Source organism: Protopterus annectens, chromosome 2.part2 (assembly GCF_019279795.1).
Source record: "Protopterus annectens isolate FY-2018-M chromosome 2.part2, PAN1.0, whole genome shotgun sequence".
Lineage (NCBI taxonomy): Eukaryota > Metazoa > Chordata > Ceratodontiformes > Protopteridae > Protopterus > Protopterus annectens.
In genome coordinates, this window is record NC_056730.1 from 647,189,422 (window position 1) to 647,208,387 (window position 18,966).

General features: G+C 39.5%; 1 protein-coding gene across 1 annotated transcript in view; it reads left to right on the forward strand.

Moving 5' to 3' along the window:
* Window positions 1-18,966, forward strand: part of LOC122795753 (shootin-1-like) — a 944,918-nt gene that overhangs the window by 393,093 nt on the left and 532,859 nt on the right. Inside the window, exon 8 of the mRNA XM_044064066.1 lies at window positions 9,275-9,369. Coding sequence (XP_043920001.1) covers window positions 9,275-9,369 — 95 coding nt within the window. The remainder of the gene's footprint in view (window positions 1-9,274; window positions 9,370-18,966) is intronic.

The following is an 18,966-nucleotide window of genomic DNA, read 5'->3' on the forward strand; positions in this document are numbered from 1 at the left end:
ATTATGCATTTCTTGGCACTTAGTTTTAGTCCATGGCTCTGACACCAGTTGTTTGTCTGTGTCAGCCACTTCTGGAGAACATTTGTGTCAGTATGGAATTCAATGACAGCTCTTAATTTGCAATCATCTGCAAATTTTATCAGCCAGAGGTCACTGACATTGGCCTTGACTTCAAAGAAGTAAATGCCAAAAAGGAGTAGTCCAAGGACTGATCCCTGAGGGACTTCACGTGTGACTGGCCTCTTTGTAGAGGTTTACTCCCTAGTTCTAACTTCCTGGGTCCTGTCTTTGAGCCAGTTGATTATCCAATGGGTGACATATGCGTTTTGCCTAACCTGTTGAGTTTGTCAGCAATGCCGAGTCAGGTATTGTTTCAAATGTCATGGCAAGGGCAAGGTAGGCAGTGTGAACCATTTTTCCCTCATCCACTGCTTTGGTGACCTTCTCAAAGAAGTCCACCAGGTTGAGTAGGCATAATCTGCCCTTACCAAAACCAAACTGGGTTGGATCTAGTGTCTGGAGGTTTACTATATCACTATTGATCATTTCCATGATAATTCTTTCCATGGCTTTACTGATAAGACTAGTGAAACTTATGAGTTTATAGTTTCCAGGGTCTGTAGATGGCCCACCTTTGTGCAGAGTGATGACTGTTGCTGTTCTCCATTCATAAGGCAAAAAGCCTGTTTGGGGGCTATAGTTAAATAGCAATTACAGAGGCCCTGATAGTTCATGTTTCATGCTATTTGGAAGGCATCCTGGGATATTGTCTGGGCAAATTGATGCAGTGTTCTCGGCCTTACAGAGAGAAGTAGGGATCTGTTCCCTAGTGATATTAGGGGGAGTTATATTTGATGGCATTTCCTAAGGAAAGATTGAGAAGGAGAGAGGGGTAAAGCTGAAGCTGAGTTTATCAGCCAGTAAGTTTGCTATATCTTCTGGCTCAGTATAGGTGGCTCCAGTTACAATGAGCTCTGCACACAATTGTGTATTTCATTTGAGGTTGTGGACGTAGCTAAAGAATGTCTTGTGGTTGTCCTTGGCCTGGGAGGCCAAATTCACCTCAAATTTGGCTTTGGTAGACTTTATTTGTCTTCTGAGATGTTTGTTTAGTTTGATAAGAGTGCTTTTATCCTGCTGGGTGCTGCACCTCCTAATTTTTTACATGATTTTCTTCCTTCTGTTATACAGCCTATTGATTTTGTGATTCCACCAGGGTGGCTTGTTTTTTGAGTTAGTTCTGTACTTCTTCATGGTGGGTACAACTGCCTCTATGCAGCTATTAACATGCTTGTACAAGATTTCTGTGCACAGTTCTGCACAGGCAGCAGTGTTCTCAGGATTTATGGGTTCCTGAATATTCTACGTTTAGCTGGGGGCCCAGGTTTTATTTTTACTTCAAAAGAGGACCATTTTTTGGTCTGACCTTACCAGGGAAGGCATTGCAGTAGGGGGTGTGCAGCAGTCTCCCATATTAGTGAAGACCAGATCCAGTATGGCTGCAACCCTGGTTGGTGTACTGACTATCTAGTTCAGGGAATTTGTGTTTACAAAATCCAGGACTCTCTGTGCCTATACATTTGGTGTCATATATGATTCCCAGTTAAAAGTGGAGTAATTAAAGTCACCCATGAGTATGGTATTGGGTTGGACAGTTAGTGTTTCTAAAAAGTTTAAATACATGGTATGGGTTTTCTGTGTCATAGAGGGGGACCTATAGCTGCCATGGAAGTGATATTGGATTTTGCATATGGCAATTTGAACATGGAGTCGCTCAAGTGCATCATGCTGTTTGACCAGCCTTGAGGTATATTTATTTTTGATGTAAAAAGAGACCCTCCACCTTTAGTCCCTGTCTGTGTAGCAGCTGGTCTAAATGTCTGGAAGGCATTATAACCTTGCACTGTTGGTGTGCTCTCCGCAGCTTTAAACCATGTTTCAGTGACCACGCAGACATCAGCATTCTGTGGAGTGAAGGAAGTGGAATTTTTTTGTTTAGACTCCTAGCATTGAGCAGTAATACTTTTAGATTTTCTTGGTTTTGATTTGCTATGTCAGAAGTGATTTCAGTTTGGCATTGCCTCAAAAAGTCCCTATGGCATATAGATGTACAATGAAGAACTTTAGAGCACCAAAGACATCAAAAATGCCGGGTGACATACCACAACCATATCAGCTGGGACACCCAGTAGATGATTAAAATGTGTTTTTAACTTAATGTTGATTGTTGTATTCATGTATTTGTCTGACTTATGTCTTTTGTGTGAAAAAGACATTAGGAATTAAGCTAAGAAGTCTGTAAAGTACTTTACAGGGTTTGGGCAGGATGATGTTCCTTCTGTCTTTTTGCATGGGTGTATTCAGCTCACCAGGAAGCACACACAGCAGATGCATTTATTTGGTAGTTGTGGTTTTATTTAGGATTAACTGTTAAACCATGTAGTCCAGTCCGGCTGAACTGGATATAAGTGCATTTTAAAGAACATTTTGAGGTTTATCCTGAATTCTTCATGGCATTAATTATTTGTAGAATAAAAACCTCTGACTCTCCACGTACAAGAAATAATTTATTCAGACATAAAAGAACAAACAGTGAGCGCTTTCGCGTATGCTGTGATACGCTTCTTCAGACAATACTACATAAAAACAGGCAGCATATTTATAGGGAGGCACATCTCAATGCTTAAAGTTAATTAATCAATTAAACTAATAATTCAATTAAAAGCATCCTTAACTTTTAGAGGAAGGTTTTTTAAAAGCCTCAAAACAGCTGACAGCTAGGGCTGAAGTACTGGATGCCCTATAGTATAGCAAGTCATACAAATACAAATAATCAAACACTTTAAAGTTATCTAATTCATTCTTAAGAACACATAATTTTTTCTAAACATAATACTGTGAAGCATTACTTGAACGCTAAAATAGCGTTATGTATATTATAGTATGCTTTCATCTCATCATACAAGTCTCTCTTAGGACGACTTACATCACGTGGGAATCACTTATTAACGTATATTATATATAGTAAATGAATTTATAAAAATATGTTTAATATAAAAAATCATAAAATCCAATATTCATCATTTAAAAATTGCTGATAGAACCGCATAAACATAAACTCAATTAAATGTATGCAGCAATATATATATATATAAACCAACATCATACTTGAGTTAATTAAAAAGTATGCAAACAAATAAACATCAACAATAATACTTAGTAAATATAATAAATAAATAAATAAATATTATAAATATATCAATTCTCTAAAAACACATTTAAGTTAAAAGTAAAAATGGTGAAAGTAATATGTTAAATATAGTACTGTATAGACTTGAGTAGGAGAATAGATATGAGTAAAAAACCTTATAATTCATAACCCATAGAAATTTAGAACAAAAGATTATGCAATCTAAAAACAGCTCAAAACACATGTTTAAGAATTAGTCATAGCACTCTGGCCAATGTAGAGTGTATTTAGAGATGTTTCTGGTGGGCTAACAAGTAAGAAATAAAAAACATGTTTTTATGTTTATATTGGCATTAATTATTTGGTAATTCTGAAGTCTTATCTTCTTATCATAGGACTGTAGGATCATAGCAAGTTACTAGGCTATTGGCCATACCTAAAAAATATATATGTACATATATTTTTATGTAGTTCATTATTTGTATGGATATCATTTTTAGGATCTGTTTTTATTTATACATATACATATTTATATACAAATGTACGTAACAGTATATTCAACTGTAGCTTATATGAGATGGAATTTTTTCATTTCTTCTGAATATACAGATACATTTTTAGGTCTGTGTAATATGAATTCTTCTTGTCAGGGCTTTATTCCCATCAGTCTTACAAGGCCATTTGTTTATATGTTTATATATTTAAATGGATCTACCTTAGTACATCGACATTTCAAAATACCGAAAACGAATTAACCGACACCAAAACATCGAAAGTCATTTAACCGATGCCAGAAGATTGACAGTTCACAAACACGACATCGCATACACCCGACACATCATACCAACAAACAAAACACATCCCCTATCCAACACCCACACACACAACACAAGCACACCAAAATCCTTACAAACGAACCCTAACCCATACATACACAACTATCTACAACCCTAACCCAAACCCTTACCCTAAGGTCTGTCACTATCGCACACTCACCCAACCCGCGCCCTAACCCTAACTCACTTATCCCACCCCTACCCCTACTAAACACCAGCATCGCACACTTACCTTACTCGCACACTCACCTAACTCGCGCCCTAACCCTAACTCACTTATCCCACCCCTACCCCTACTAAACACCAGCATCGCACACTTACCTTACTCGCACACTCACCTAACCCGCGCCCTAACCCTAACTCACTTATCCCACCCCTACCCCCACTAAACACCAGCATCGCACACTTACCTTACTCGCACCCTATCGTCCGTCACTACCGCATACTTACATATCCTTTCCCCATCGCAGCTTCTCAGCGTCGGTGTCTTCCTCCGTCGGTCTTCTGCCTTGTCGGTCTTCTGGCGTCGGTGACGTGACTTTCGATATTATGGTGTCGGTAAATCCGTTTTCGCTATTATGAAATGTCGATGAACTCAGATAGACCCATTTAAATGTATTTAGTTATTTATTACCTATGAATGTATTAACTAATCATGTGATTTTTGTAAGGTGTGGTTACTTGTTGGGGGAAGGTATTTAAGTGATTCTGTTCATGTTGATTTTTGTCTGAAGAAGTACAGGCATTGTCCTGTACGAAAGCGCTAACTTTATTTTATTAAACTACTGCATTGGATTTTTGTTTGAGTGTCCTCTGTCCATTGCCTTTTTTTGTTTTTTTGCCACTTTGTTTTACTTTTATTTTGGTTAAGCAGTTTCTTTTCATGGCAATGGACATTAGCTTTGGCACTCCTTCCTTGTTTCCAGATGAAGCACTGGATTCTAGTTCTATGTGAGATATTGGATCTCTAACTTGCTTTATTCATGCTCTTAACAAGAAGGTGGATCATTTGGCTGCCATTGTGGCAAACAGCATTTCAAATGCTTCTGTTCCTAACACCAGGCTGGATAATTGTTCTTCTTCTTCCCCTTTAGCCTTGGCAGGTTCTGGTTCACAAGACCGAGGTCACGGTGCAGAGAATTCCAATGAGCGAGATAGGTCTATGGAAGTTAGATCCAGCATAACCCCCAGAGACTTGAACCAGAATGGTGACACATCAAATCATGTACATAGTTTAAATGGGCAAGTATTACAAGCCCTTTCAAGTGATGCACCATCTGATGATCGTAACCTACAACATTGGTTACAATCTATGACTGACTTGAACCTAAATAACTCTAGTAACAATGCTGCTTTTACTAATACATCTTCCATCAGCATTTCTAGAAGATTGAAGAGCCTAGACTCTAAATCTTTTACATTAAAGAAACTGCAGCTTGAGGTGGTTTACTTCCATGAATGCATTCACAAGAATATAGTACCAAAGGGGTTGAGGACCTGGTGTTACCCTATAGGTTTTATCCCCGATTCCCCATTTCATGAAGAATTAATTAAATTATTTAACAAGCAGGGGATACAACTTATGGAATGCTTCACTGTTCACTACAATGAGCAAATCAAGGATTTAGAGAACACAATATTTGGATGCAGCAATCAAATCTGATAGTGACTACAACAGATACAAGCACGGTTATGAACATATTTTTTCAAGCACAGATGCTCAGTTAATTAAACTAAGGGCTACCAAAATCAAGAAAATGAGCAGGGATGAGGTTGATTACAATAGGGGAGGTGCATATCCATGCTGTCCTGGTTCTCAGCAATGGGGAGGGCTCCCAATTGCAACCAATCCGGACGAGGAAAGCATTCATGATGCATAGACGTCTGGGCGGCATGACATATCTCACCACAACTCTGTGGGTGAGCAAGCTAGCACTCCAGCAGCAACTGAAGGCCCTCGCTATAGCAAGAGACTGCAAAATAGTAGAGTTAATTCTATCTCTACTAATAATGGCTCCTATCCACATCCTGACTGGTCGGATAATGTACAGAATGTTTGGAGGTGCTCCAGCACCACTCAAAGGAACCCGACATGCCAAAACAACAAGAAGAGGAACCGGAGGAACCAACGATAAGTACGGTGATAATTAATAGCCCATTCACCTCTCTTGGAGAGTGTTATGGCAATTATTAAGCCAATTATCCCCCCTCAGAGACCAAAACCCTGACCTTTGTGTTTGTAAGGCAAACACCTTACCCATTAGGCCACCCTCCCTCCCCATAATTAATTTACTGATGTTTCTGAGAAAGATTACCACTTGAATATTATTTTTAACAGTACCAGTGACTTTAAAGTGTTTAATTATTCTACTTTCTTTGTCAGTACTGAGCTAGCTGATGTGTTGGCAAGGGGCTTAACTTTTGTACCCTTTAAAAATATTGATTTGGCAAAAAGCATAATCGATTTGAAGTTATTTACGAGGAAACTCAATTTGAAATTAGTTTTAGGCATGGATCATAATAATGTTCCACCTGTTAGGAATGTGTTTTATGTAAATAGTGATTTTAATCCTATGTTACATCCAACACTGATGGCATTTCAGCGTATTTGTGAATTTGACTTAAGGAATTTGGGACTATTCAGAAATGGTTCAGATGCTAATAATTTAAGCACTGATAAAAGAATGCTACTAACATGTTTGATAATTGCAACTTGAGGATATCCCAGCCTGATAAAGGTAAAGGTATTGCCATTATGGATAATGATTTGTATAAAGCTAAAATGGTTTTGTTGTTGAATACTGCTCATTATAAGCTTGTTTCTTTGAATGAACTTCAGGGTGCATATAGAAAAATCAATGGATTCCTAAATGATTTATTCATTGAAGCATGTATTTCACTTGATATTTTTTACTTTCTTATTGTCCCAGCACCACAAATTCCTGTCATTTTCTGAATCCCCAATATTCATGAAGACTTATACAACCCTCCCTTTTGCCCGATAGTCAATGGGCGCAACTCTATTACATATCCCATGGCTAAGTTTGTTGACAGCATACTGCAATGCTTTTTGGTAAATGAACCCCGGGTATGCAAAGACACTTGGTCCTTTTTAGCTAATGTGAATGATTTGATATTCATGGAGAACTATAACTTTACCTCTGTGGATGTGAAAGATTTATACACGGTGATCCCACATGACATGGGCATAGACTGAGTTAGTCAGCTACTCATGGGGAAAGGTATTGACAATGATGAGCTATATTTGGTTCAGGAATTCTTGGACCTAATACTCACTAACAACTTTTTTCTATTTGACAATTCCTATTATGTGCAAATCAAAGGTGTTGCTATGGGGTCACCGTGTGGTGCTAGCTTCTCTAACCTTGTGATGGTCTTTTGGGAGAAAGAATATATGTTGAGGAATAATCCTTTTTTGGAATACATTCACTTCTACACCCGTTACCTGGATGATATTTTTATCATCTTTAAAGGCAACAAGACAGTCTTTACAGAACTCATTAATTTTATGAATAACACTACAGAGTTCCTAGGATTTGCTAGTGATTTCCATAGGGAAAGTATTTCTTATTTGGACATATGTTTGAGTAAGGGCCATACTCGACAGTTATGTGGCCACTATTTTTAGGAAGGGTACATACTCTATTTCCTTCCTACATTTTTCCAACTCCCATCCAGGCCATCAGAAAAAAATCTGTTGTCAAAGGGCAACTTGTCCGAGCAGGTAGAAACGTATCTGATTTTGATGAATTTTTGGTAGAATGCCAATTTATAAAGGACTTGTTTATGAAGCGTGGTTACCCGCAGGTATTATTGGATGATATATTAACAGAAGTAACCTTTAAAAGGTCTACTGGCCTTTTTAAAGCGATCTTGAATTATTCTCAAATAGATCAGGTGGGGATTGAGAACACAATTTGTGAACAATCTAGTAGTATACATCTGAATTTAACGACTGACTTCACTTCCTCTTTCATCACCCCTTTTATAATGAGGCCCTTCTTTTAAAACGTATTTTGTGTAAAAATTGGGATTTGATTACAGCTGATGAGAATGTGAGGAATAATTTACCCACAAAACCTGTGGTTATTTTCAAAAGGGGGCAACATTTGAAATCCTTATTGGAAACTAAAAAGGTAATCAATTTAAGGGTAAAAGGCATGTTCCAATGTGAGGCATGCCCCTATTGCAGGTTTATTAATACTGGACTTTTCTTCACTGTCAGAGATCAAAGATTTACATCCAATGGTAGGTTTAACTGTAATTCAAGAACTAGAGTTTATCTGGCTAAGTGTAAAGAATACAGGAAAGACAGATAGAAGACTTAGGGACAGGTTGTACAAACATATATATTCCATTAAAAACAAAAGAGTCGAGAATGCCCTTGCTAAATACACAATTAGTCATCCGGGCCATACTTTTGATTTCAGGGTTATTGAACAAGTTAGTGGGTCCATTAGGGGTGGCCCCATTCCAGACATCAATGATGTGTGCTCCATAGCTTGTATTTTGAAACTAAGGAGTTTTATTGGGTAGGATTTTTGATATATGTACATATATTTTTATGTAGTTCATTGTATGTATATAATTTTTAAGATCTGTTGTTATTTATACATATACATATTTATATACAAATGTACGTAACAGTATATTCAACTGTAGTGTATATGAGATGGAATTTTTTCATTTCTTTTGAATATACATATGTATTTTTTAGGTATGTGTAATATGAATTCTTCTTGTCAGGGCTTTATTCCCATCAGTCTTACAAGGCCATTTGTTTATATGTTTATATATTTAAATGTATTTAGTTATTTATTACCTATGAGTGTATTAACTAATCATATGATTTTTTTAAGGTGTGGTTTCTTGTTGGGGGAAGGTATTTAAGTGATTCTGTTCATGTTGATTTTTTGTCTGAAGAAGTACAGGCATTGTCCTGTACAAAAGCGCTAACTTTATTTTATTAAACTATTGAGTTGGATTTTTGTTTGAGTGTCCTCTGTCCATTGCCTTTTTTTTGTTCTAATGTGCAGAGGCATTTATCTTGCATGGTGCTGCAACCCTAGGTAAATGTAAGATTTTCCATTATTACTTAAAACAGCCTTTTTTACATGAACATAATCTAGAGACATTTTTAGATTACTATGAATTATTTCTGGCATTTGGTCAAGCATTTGCGCTAATCATACCTCTCTTGTCTTCTTACTTACAATGAATAATTCAGTGTCGCAGATTATAACTGAGGACTATCGAGAGATCTCTCAACAGCTGGAACTGGAGCAAAGTCTACGTGTCCATGCTGAAGCCTTTGCTCATGAGGTATGATTACTTATTCTTTAGTTTTACCATTTGTTCTTTTATTTCCTTTATCTCATTAACTTCTGAGTCCTAATCACAGTGAAGAATAATAATGCCAGGACACTGACTACTGATGGTTATCCTTTTACAAGTAGCTAATGCATCCACATATATGATTGTACTTATTATTTTGATCAGTTATAATGGTGTAATAATGTTGAGTTGCTGGTTACTAAGTTAAGGGCATCTCTCAACGCTCCGCCATACTTTTATTCAAATAGCTAAAAACATAACAGCATGTGGTGATTTCATAGCATACTGGCCTGCTGTAAATACATCATTTAAAGCTGAATACAATGAAGCAGCAATGTATAACCTAAATGTCTTTGTATCTTTAAATAGAAGTTTTTATTTTTATTTTTTGCATTTATTTGCTTTCTAATTTTGACATATTCTTCACTTACAAAGAGCCATAAAACATTAAAAGAACAGCACCTTGTTCAAGCTTTCCATTTTACTGGACCATCTTTTATCTAACTCTACTTTTTTCTGGGGTACCCTTATTCCTTTCTTATGCTTTTTTCACAATTACTATCAGCTTGCTACGTGAAACTAACATTTTAAGCACACACACACAGACACACACACACACACACACACACACACACACACACACACACACACACACACACACACACACACACACACACACACACACACACACACACACACACGCACACACACACACACACACACACACACACACACACACACACACACACACACACACATGCACACACAGACACACACACACACACACACACATATATATATATATATATATATATATATATATATATATATATATATATATATATATATATATATATATAAGGAATTCCTTCCTTAGGAAGGAATTACTTAGGGGCTCTAGCACCTCAAGAAGAGGAGGAAATGGGTGGAGTTGAAGAAGAGTGCCAGCACCTAAAAACAGCATGTGTTACGACTACAGAAAAGATATGTGGCCGAGCCAGATATGGGAATAAGGTACATAAGGAAAGCTGGTGGTGGAATGCAGAAGCTAAGAAAGAAGTTGCAATAGCAAAGAATAGGGCATCGGAGGTACTCTACCAACTTCTGGAAAGTGACTCAGTAAGTGGCACAAAGAAACTATATCAGATTGCAAGGCAAAGTCAGAAAGATAAAGAAGGCAGTCAGGTACCCTTCATAAGGGATGTGAGCAACAACCTGCTCACCAGTCCACAGGACATCAAAAGCAGATGGAAGGAGTATTTCAAGCAGCTTTTGAATGAAGAAAACCCCACAGAAGCATTATTGCCCCAGAGACAGCCTACGATGAAAGAAGAAGAGGAGCCCATCTTAGAAGAACTAAGAACAGCACTAAGGAAGATGAAGTGAGGGAAAGCAGCAGGCTCAGATGAAGTCACAGCAGATATGATAAAGATGCTGGGTGAGATAGGGGAGAAATGGCTCCTGAGGGTACTAATAGCAGTGTGGAGAGAAAAGCATATCCCCATTGACTGGAGAATAAGCATACTCATGCCAGTGTACAAGAAGAAAGGGGACATCTACAACTGTGGGCAGTACAAAAGCATCAAACTCCTACCACACTGCATGAAAGTTCTGGAGAGGGTGATTGATAAATGGATTTGCAGAGTTGTAGAATGTAAGATGGAAGATGAGCAGTTCAGATTCAGATCAGGATGCAGCACAACTGACCCAATGTTTGCAGTGAGACAGATACTTGAGAAGAGGCTAGAGATGAGGAGAAAGTCCAACTGGGCATTCCTAGACTTGGAGAAAGCATATGACAAGGTCCCAAGAAAGCTGATCTGGGCAGTACTGCGGTGGTTTGAAGTCCCAGAAACATTGGTAGAATTAATGCAGGCTATGAACAAGGACCCAATGACTCAAGTACAAACAGAGTCTGGCCTTACAGAGGGGTTCCTAGTGGGAGTGGGTGTACATGAGTGTTCATCTCTGAGCCCACTGCTGTTCATATTGGTGATGGACTACATTAGCAAACAGGTTGGAGGGGACAGATCAGCAAAGCTGCTGTATGCAGACAATGTGGCAGTACAGGCAGACTCTGAGCTAGAACGTCAGCAAAGGATAGGAGAATGTAATGCCAATCTGAAGGCACATGGGTTGAAACTAAGCACAGATAAGACAGTGGTAATGGCAGCAAATTGGGGATATTAGAAGAAGCTGAGAATAGAGATAGAAGGGAAGATAGTGGAACAGGTAAACAGCTTCAAGTATCTGGGAGGGGTGGTTGAGGAGAAGGGTAGTCTGAATGAAGAGGTCAAAGCTAGAATCAGAGGGACTGCAACCAACTGGCATATAGTATCTGGTGTAGTCTATGACAGAAGAATGCCAAAGAGGCTGAAAAGTAAGGTGTACAAGACAGTGGTGAGACCAGTACTACTGTATGGTATAGAAACCTGGGCAGCAAAGGCAGAACAGTTGAAGACGCTAGAGGTGATGGCAATGAAGTGCCTGAGAAGGGTGATAGGATGCACACTGTGGGACTAACAAAGAAATGAGGACATAAGAGCAGAAGCCAAAGTAGCTCCAATTGCAGAAAAGATCAAAGAGAACAGATTATGGTGGTTTAGGCACATGTGGAGAAAAGCAGAAGACAATCTGGTGAGGAAGATTTGGGACAGACAGGAAGAAGGTAAGAGGAAGCAAGGACATCCAGCAGAGAGGTAGATGGATTGTGTAAAAGAAGATCTGCAATAGTCAGGCATGAGTGTTGAAGAAGGCAGGAGTGTGGCACTGAATTAAGAGAGTTGGCAATAGTTAAATAGTTAACACGATACCCTGACCCCATGTAGAAAATGGGAAAAGGGGGCTGATAGTGATGATGATATATGTATGTGTGTGTGTGTGTGTGTGTGTGTGTGTGTGTGTGTGTGTGTGTGTGTGTGTGTGTGTGTGTGTGTGTGCATGTGCGTGTGCGTGTGTGTGTTTGCGTGCAAGTGCATGTGTATGTGTGTTTGTGTGTATGTGACTTTGTGTGTAATCATAGCTGCACAGGTGCACACTTTGGTGAGAGTGGCTCAAAAAAGATATGCTACTGCTGAACTTGGGATATATAGGATAAACATTAGGACAACATATCAAGGCAGATTCAGAGACATCAGGCAGGAAACAGGCACTGCTATTAGTAAGAGACAGCTACTCCAGTCTGCATTATCATTACTCCTTAGTGGAAATTTTGATTTGCTTGTACCTAATCCTACATGGGATATTCTGGTGAATTCCCAGGTTTTCTTTAAAGGAGATTAGAAGCCCATTTTTTTCTGAGGAAGAAATGGCAACCTCTCCAAATTATACTTATCCAACTTATCCTAGAAATTCAGAGGAACTCTACAAGTTACTGTAGGTCATTTTTTAATATGTCTATGCATATTATGTGCATGTAGATTCCAAGAAATAGCAAAAGTGGAGAATAATTTTGACACATTTCTGATTCTGCTACTGAAACCACCTAGAAAATGCAGAAATTATGTTACTGGAGCTATATGTGAAGTGTTTTGAGTGAATGAGAAGAGAAAAGGATACAGCCTGAACAGACTACTATGTAGAGTATACCATGCTCTCTTATATGCAATTGTAAAAGGTTTTAGATAAAATAGCCTCTGGCATATGTTAGAAGGTAAGATAAGAAATTAACTTTCCAAAATATATCAATACCACTTACACTGGGCAGACATATATGACCCTTTGCTATTGTATGTTAGTAGTGGGGGATATCATGTGAACAGTGTGGTGGGACTACCTGACTGACTGCCAAATGGTTTCCAACTTGAGCAACAGCAAACTGATAGGAAACAATGGTACACAGGTTCATAGATTGTTACTAAGCTTACTGCCAAAGAAGACCATTGAGAAGGTCAGACACATCACTCAATACTGTGGGAGATTAACAGTGACCCCCAATAAACAGACTTTTTCTGTGTATCCCCAGGGAAAATTTGTGATCACCAACACAGTCATCCATAAGGATTTTAAAAGTTGCCAGGAAAGTACTCCACTTGAAGGCAAGAGCAGCCTATTCTAAAAATGGGACATATGTTTGCTTTTTTAACCACCAAAAAGACATGGTGGTCAAAGGCAAGTCTGCTATTGACATACATGAATGCATATACACACAAGTCTCTGATGACAGTTTAGGTGGAATGTTATCTATACGCTAAGCAGAAGTGGCGCTACACATACCAAAGGGAACTATGCTGCCTTTCTTGGTGTTGAGGGAAAGCTTGTAATTAACATACCAAAATGAGTTTGGCTCAACCCTTACTATATAATATGAGTATCAGAATCATAGGAACCATCAGAAATACAAGGCAACGGAGTCTTACCACCAGTTATACTTTGGCAGTACCCAGCATTGGCCTGTACCTTATTTTCTAAGGAGTGGTAGACCAGCCAAGCCAGGGATGAAGTTGTGAACACCCATCTAATCATCCAGTTCCAGCTGAGATAATGTATCACACTTCTTAATCTGCAGTGGAAGTCTATTCCAAAGGTGAGGAAAGTGCTGCCTAATGAGCCTATCTCTCCACCATGTCTTATTTATCAGCTAGTGAATATTTAGATCCCTGGTTCTAGTACGTGTTGGACTATTTGATTTGTAGAGATACAAGACATTCAGGACCACTGGGCCCCTAATGTCATGAAAGGCAAGGCATAGATCTCCCCTCAGATGTCTATAAGATACTGAATAAAGGGACAGTACTTCTAGTCTTTTCTGGTAGTTTAGGGTTTTTAAAACAGTGATCTTCTTAGTTAGGAGCCTCTTGGATCTTTTAAGTTGTTTAATATGCCTATTAAAGTACATCCCAATGGGGACATTCTGTGCAATAATTGATCTAATCAATGCTGAATATAAGGGAACAATGACCTTTTCAGATGTAGATGACATTTGTCAGTTAGGTGTGTTACGTAGATGGACTTTCTGACTTTTATCATTACATGATGATCAACTGAGACAGAATTAGCAACCTAAGTTTAAAGGTCTTTAACAACATTCTCATTTTGGAGTGGGGTGCTGTCTATGTCATATGCTGGGGGAAAATATTTGCCAAATGTGACAATATTGCAGTTTTTTGCATTTCATTGGAGGTCATTTTTAATATACCAGGTATTTACAAGTGTAAAATATTTCTGTAGAGCTTTGGCATCAGATGGGGACTTAACAATGGGAAGGACCCTTCAGTTTACAGTAATCTGCAAATGTGGTTACCCATTGTCTTGGTTCATGGGCTAGAGGTCAGAAAAGTAAATTCTGAATAAAAGTTGCCCCAGCACTGAGCCTTGCAGGACACAATTTGTCAGCTTCATATTTTCCTGAATAGGTACCACCTAACAGTGCAGTGTGGGTTCTATCTTTTAACCAATTTGTTATCCATCTTACTACATGGGGATCTATGTGTAATGCATTAAAGCTTGCTAAATGTGCTAACATGGGGGATGTGTTAAATGCCTTGGCCAGGTAAAGGTACATTGTGTTGACATCACTACCACTGTCAAAAGCCTGTGATACCCTTTTTAACAAATTAACCATATTCATTAGACAAGATTTACTCTTGAAAAATCCAAACTGGTGTGGGTTGAACTATTCAATTATAATATGTTCTATGGCTTTACACAGAAGAATTGTTAGGTTGATGGGCCTGTAATGTCATGTTTCATTTAAATGTAGTTTGCTAGACAAAAACACAGTATCCTTTTTGCATAAGTCTAGAAATACAGCCATATTAAAGCAGGCCTTTACATTTTGCATTCAGGTGCAGTGAATGCTGTGATGCCCAACCACTGGACCAATAATGAATGAACCTCAATCCTCACCACTAGCACCAATGAGGGACATACACTGGGAGGATGACAGGTACACACACACTATTTCCAGATGCAGCTCTCTGCATCAAGTACAATTTTCCTTAAGAGCGCACAGAGACCACAGTCAGTCCGGGGCTGGTTTCTCCCTCTTTCCCAGATCCCCAATAACACTCCCCAGTGGCACAGCAACAGAGTTGAGATCTCAGCTGAGTGACCAAGCCAAGACCTCCAGCACCCTCTCTGTCCAACCAGAGCTTCATGTCCCTGCCCAAGTAGCTGACACACACACACACACACACACTTTGAGGTTTGATTTATACACACACACACACACACACACACACACACACACACACACACACACACACACACACACCTGGGAAAGGCTGGCACAGGATTACTAGCTATGTCAGCTTCTGCCCAGACTATCAGGTAGTTTCCCCTGCCACTAGTCACTCCTTATCAGCTACTTTATGGCCCTTAACAAATGGTGTACAATCTTACTGTGTAATGTTACTGTTGATACAAATGGTAGTTTGACCAAGAGCAATGCTATTAGGAGTGGCCTACACAGTGTCACCAAATAAATATGCAAATACTCCCAGAATTTAAATATTTCTAGACAGATCAGCCACAATGAAATGTTTAAATATATTTAATAATAAATAATAAAAGAACAAGAAAATAGTTTATAATCATAGTAACATTAGCGTTGAAAATCACAAGTAATGTTTAAAAGAACATTGCAGGACAGTCTCAAACAAATAAAGAAAAATATCTAAGCTAAGCTTTGCTATATTCCTGACTAAATCTAAGAGAATTATACTATACCCTAGTACACTTAATTACAACAGCAAGGCAGATGTGTGGTGAATGGATCTTGTCAGGTCCAAGACAGAATACAGAATGCATAGTCTCTCTCAGAGAGTTCTTAAATTACTATCTCAAATGTTACTGCTGGGATAGCTTGCAGAATGACATAATTTCTTGTCATCTGACTCTATCCCAGGTAAACCCCCACTGCTCAAAGCTAGCAGTACTTAGCATGCATCCACATGTGGAAATACATAGACAAGAGGTTTTCCTCAGATCTGTGCATCTGTTGGAAGTCATAAAACAATAAAACATTTCCACATCTCAAGCCTAGCAATTATTTCTCCTTCAAGACAATACAGAGAGCTCCCTAGAATGTCTCTTGCTGTTATAAAGTAATTTAATTTCAGCCGTTCTTCTGAAGTTTTGCTAGTTAACCTTCTGTATTCCAGTTTTCCTGTTAAAATAAATACATTTAAACAGTTACAATAGTGTGTGTACATTTGTTCTATTCCAGTAGAGTACACTGTGGATACATTTCAAACAGCTTATATGAATCATGTTGATTCACAAATGACATATAATTACTTACAAAATTCCTGGTAGCTGGGCTGGCAGTATCTCCTTTCATGATATTCCTTCCCCCCTCAAAAACTCAAGCTAGTTTTTCAAGTGACCCTTGAGAAATGTTGCTTGAGAGGGATGAGCCTATCTGGGAATACATTACCCTATTCCCTGTCTTGACATTCCAGCTGCCTTGGCATTGCTGACCCAGTACAGTGCTGTACTGTCCTATCATATGCCTGCAATCCTAGGCTCCACCATAGTAATTTGGGATTTTGTTGGCTGGCTCCCTGTAGCCATAGACCCCCCTCAGACTTCTCCTGCCTCTTACTGCAAATACATAGGACCAGGGCCTCTGTATCATGGTAAAGTTTCATGGTGTTAACATGGTATAATTTGTGCCCCTGCTTCCTGCTTAGCAGTTCTACCATGTAGTTAACATCATTGACCTTCCTTACCACTTTGTAGGGTCCCTCCCAAGCTGTCTGCAGCTTGTTGTGTCTGAAGGAATGAGAACCATAACCTGCTGCCCTACACCATACTCTCTAGCTCGAGCATTCCTGTCATAACAGACCTTTTTCTGCTGCTGGGCTTCTGCCAGGTTCTTCTGAGCCAAGCCCATCAGTTCCCTGAGCCTCATCCTGAAATTTAGGACATATGCCATAACAAACCCCTTGGGGGATTCACACTCCTCCTCCCCTCATTATGAATATAATCTAGAGGACCCCTCACCATATGCCCATACAATAACTCAAAGGGTGAAAAATCTGTGGATTCCTGGGGCACCTCTCTGTAACCAAACAATAGATGGGGTAACTATTTGTCCCACTCCCTCTTAAATTAGTCTGCAAAAGCCCATAACATGGTCTTTAGTGTAGACTTTAATCTCTCCACCAGGCCATAATTCTGGGGATGGTAGGGGGGGTCTTTAGGTGCTTCACCCCATAGTGCTTTCACAGACAAGCAGGTCTGACATGAAATTGGCACCTCTGTCAGTCAGTATTTCTTTTGGGAAACCTTCCCTGCTGAAAATCTCTAACAAAGCATTTGCCACCTTTTCTGCCTGGATGGATGACAGAGCCACCGCCTCAGGGTATCTGGTACCATAATCTACTACCACTATGATATACTTCTTCTCTGTGGAACCTGGGGTATTCAGTGGCCCCACAATATCCATAGCTACCCTCTGAAATGGCTTCTCTATCACAGGCAAAGGCATCAAAGGAGTGTTCTCCTTGTCTCCTGCCTTATCTACCTTTTGGTACTGCTCACAGGTCCTGCAGTACCCTGTTACATCTCTGGAAATCTCAGGTCAATAAAAGTTCTGCATAATATGTCTCTTGGTATGCTTTATGCCCATATGACCTGCAAAGGGAATATCATTGGCTATGGCTAGAAGTGCCAGATGGTAGGCTCTGGGCAGTATCAACTGCTGTATTCTCTCACCCTCTAGCCCTCCCTCAGGGGTCCACTCTCTATACAGTAACTCTTTGTCCCAGTATACAGATTCCCCTTTTCCTTGATAATCAAGTGCCGCACTGGCTACATCCTTCAGGCCTTGTAATGGAGTGTCTGAGAGCTGAAACTGTCTCAACTCTCTCCTTGTAACCCTTCCCAGCTCCCTTTCCACAGGAAGTCTCATATTCTCTGACAGTGGTGCCTCACTGTCAGCCTGGGTACTATTACTCACTTCTGCCCTTGCAGCCACTCTGTCCAAGGGAACATTAGTGCCCCAAGCAGCTGTGGGTCACCTTCAGTCTCACTGAAACAGGATAGTTTCCCTCCCTGAAGTAGCCACCTCACTGGTACTGGCTTCAAGTGTGCAGTCTGTCTGGGTCCCCCCCAGGCTACCAGACCCTCAGGATTGTCTCCAAGCCTAACTGCATGTAACTGCATGCATACAAGGTACTGAATTATCAAAACCATTCCCTATCTGGACATCTGCAGGGATATCCTGAAACATACATACTTGCTTACTTCTTTTTCCATCCTCCCAGTCAAGGTGAACCCCGGTCAAATGTATTTGGAATGGGGTCCCTCCGAAGCTCTGACTGGCACAGATTGCCCAATCAAGTAGTGCTCCTCTCTAACCATTGCAGGCTTTACAATGGTTAGGTCAGAGGGTGTGTCCCTCTTAGCAGTGGCCTGTTTCCCATCTACTAAGATAGGATATAATCTCTTGTGGTAGTTTGGTGCCCTTGTTCTCTCCAGACAACTTACTGCTGGCATTTTGTCATTCCCATTTAATGGCTCTCCCACCTTGCCTCCATGGATATCCATATGCTACATGGACCCACTGGTTATATTTAAAAATGTAACCCTTGATCCTGATCATGTACCTGCACTAGTGGCTTCCCCTGCTACTGGCAG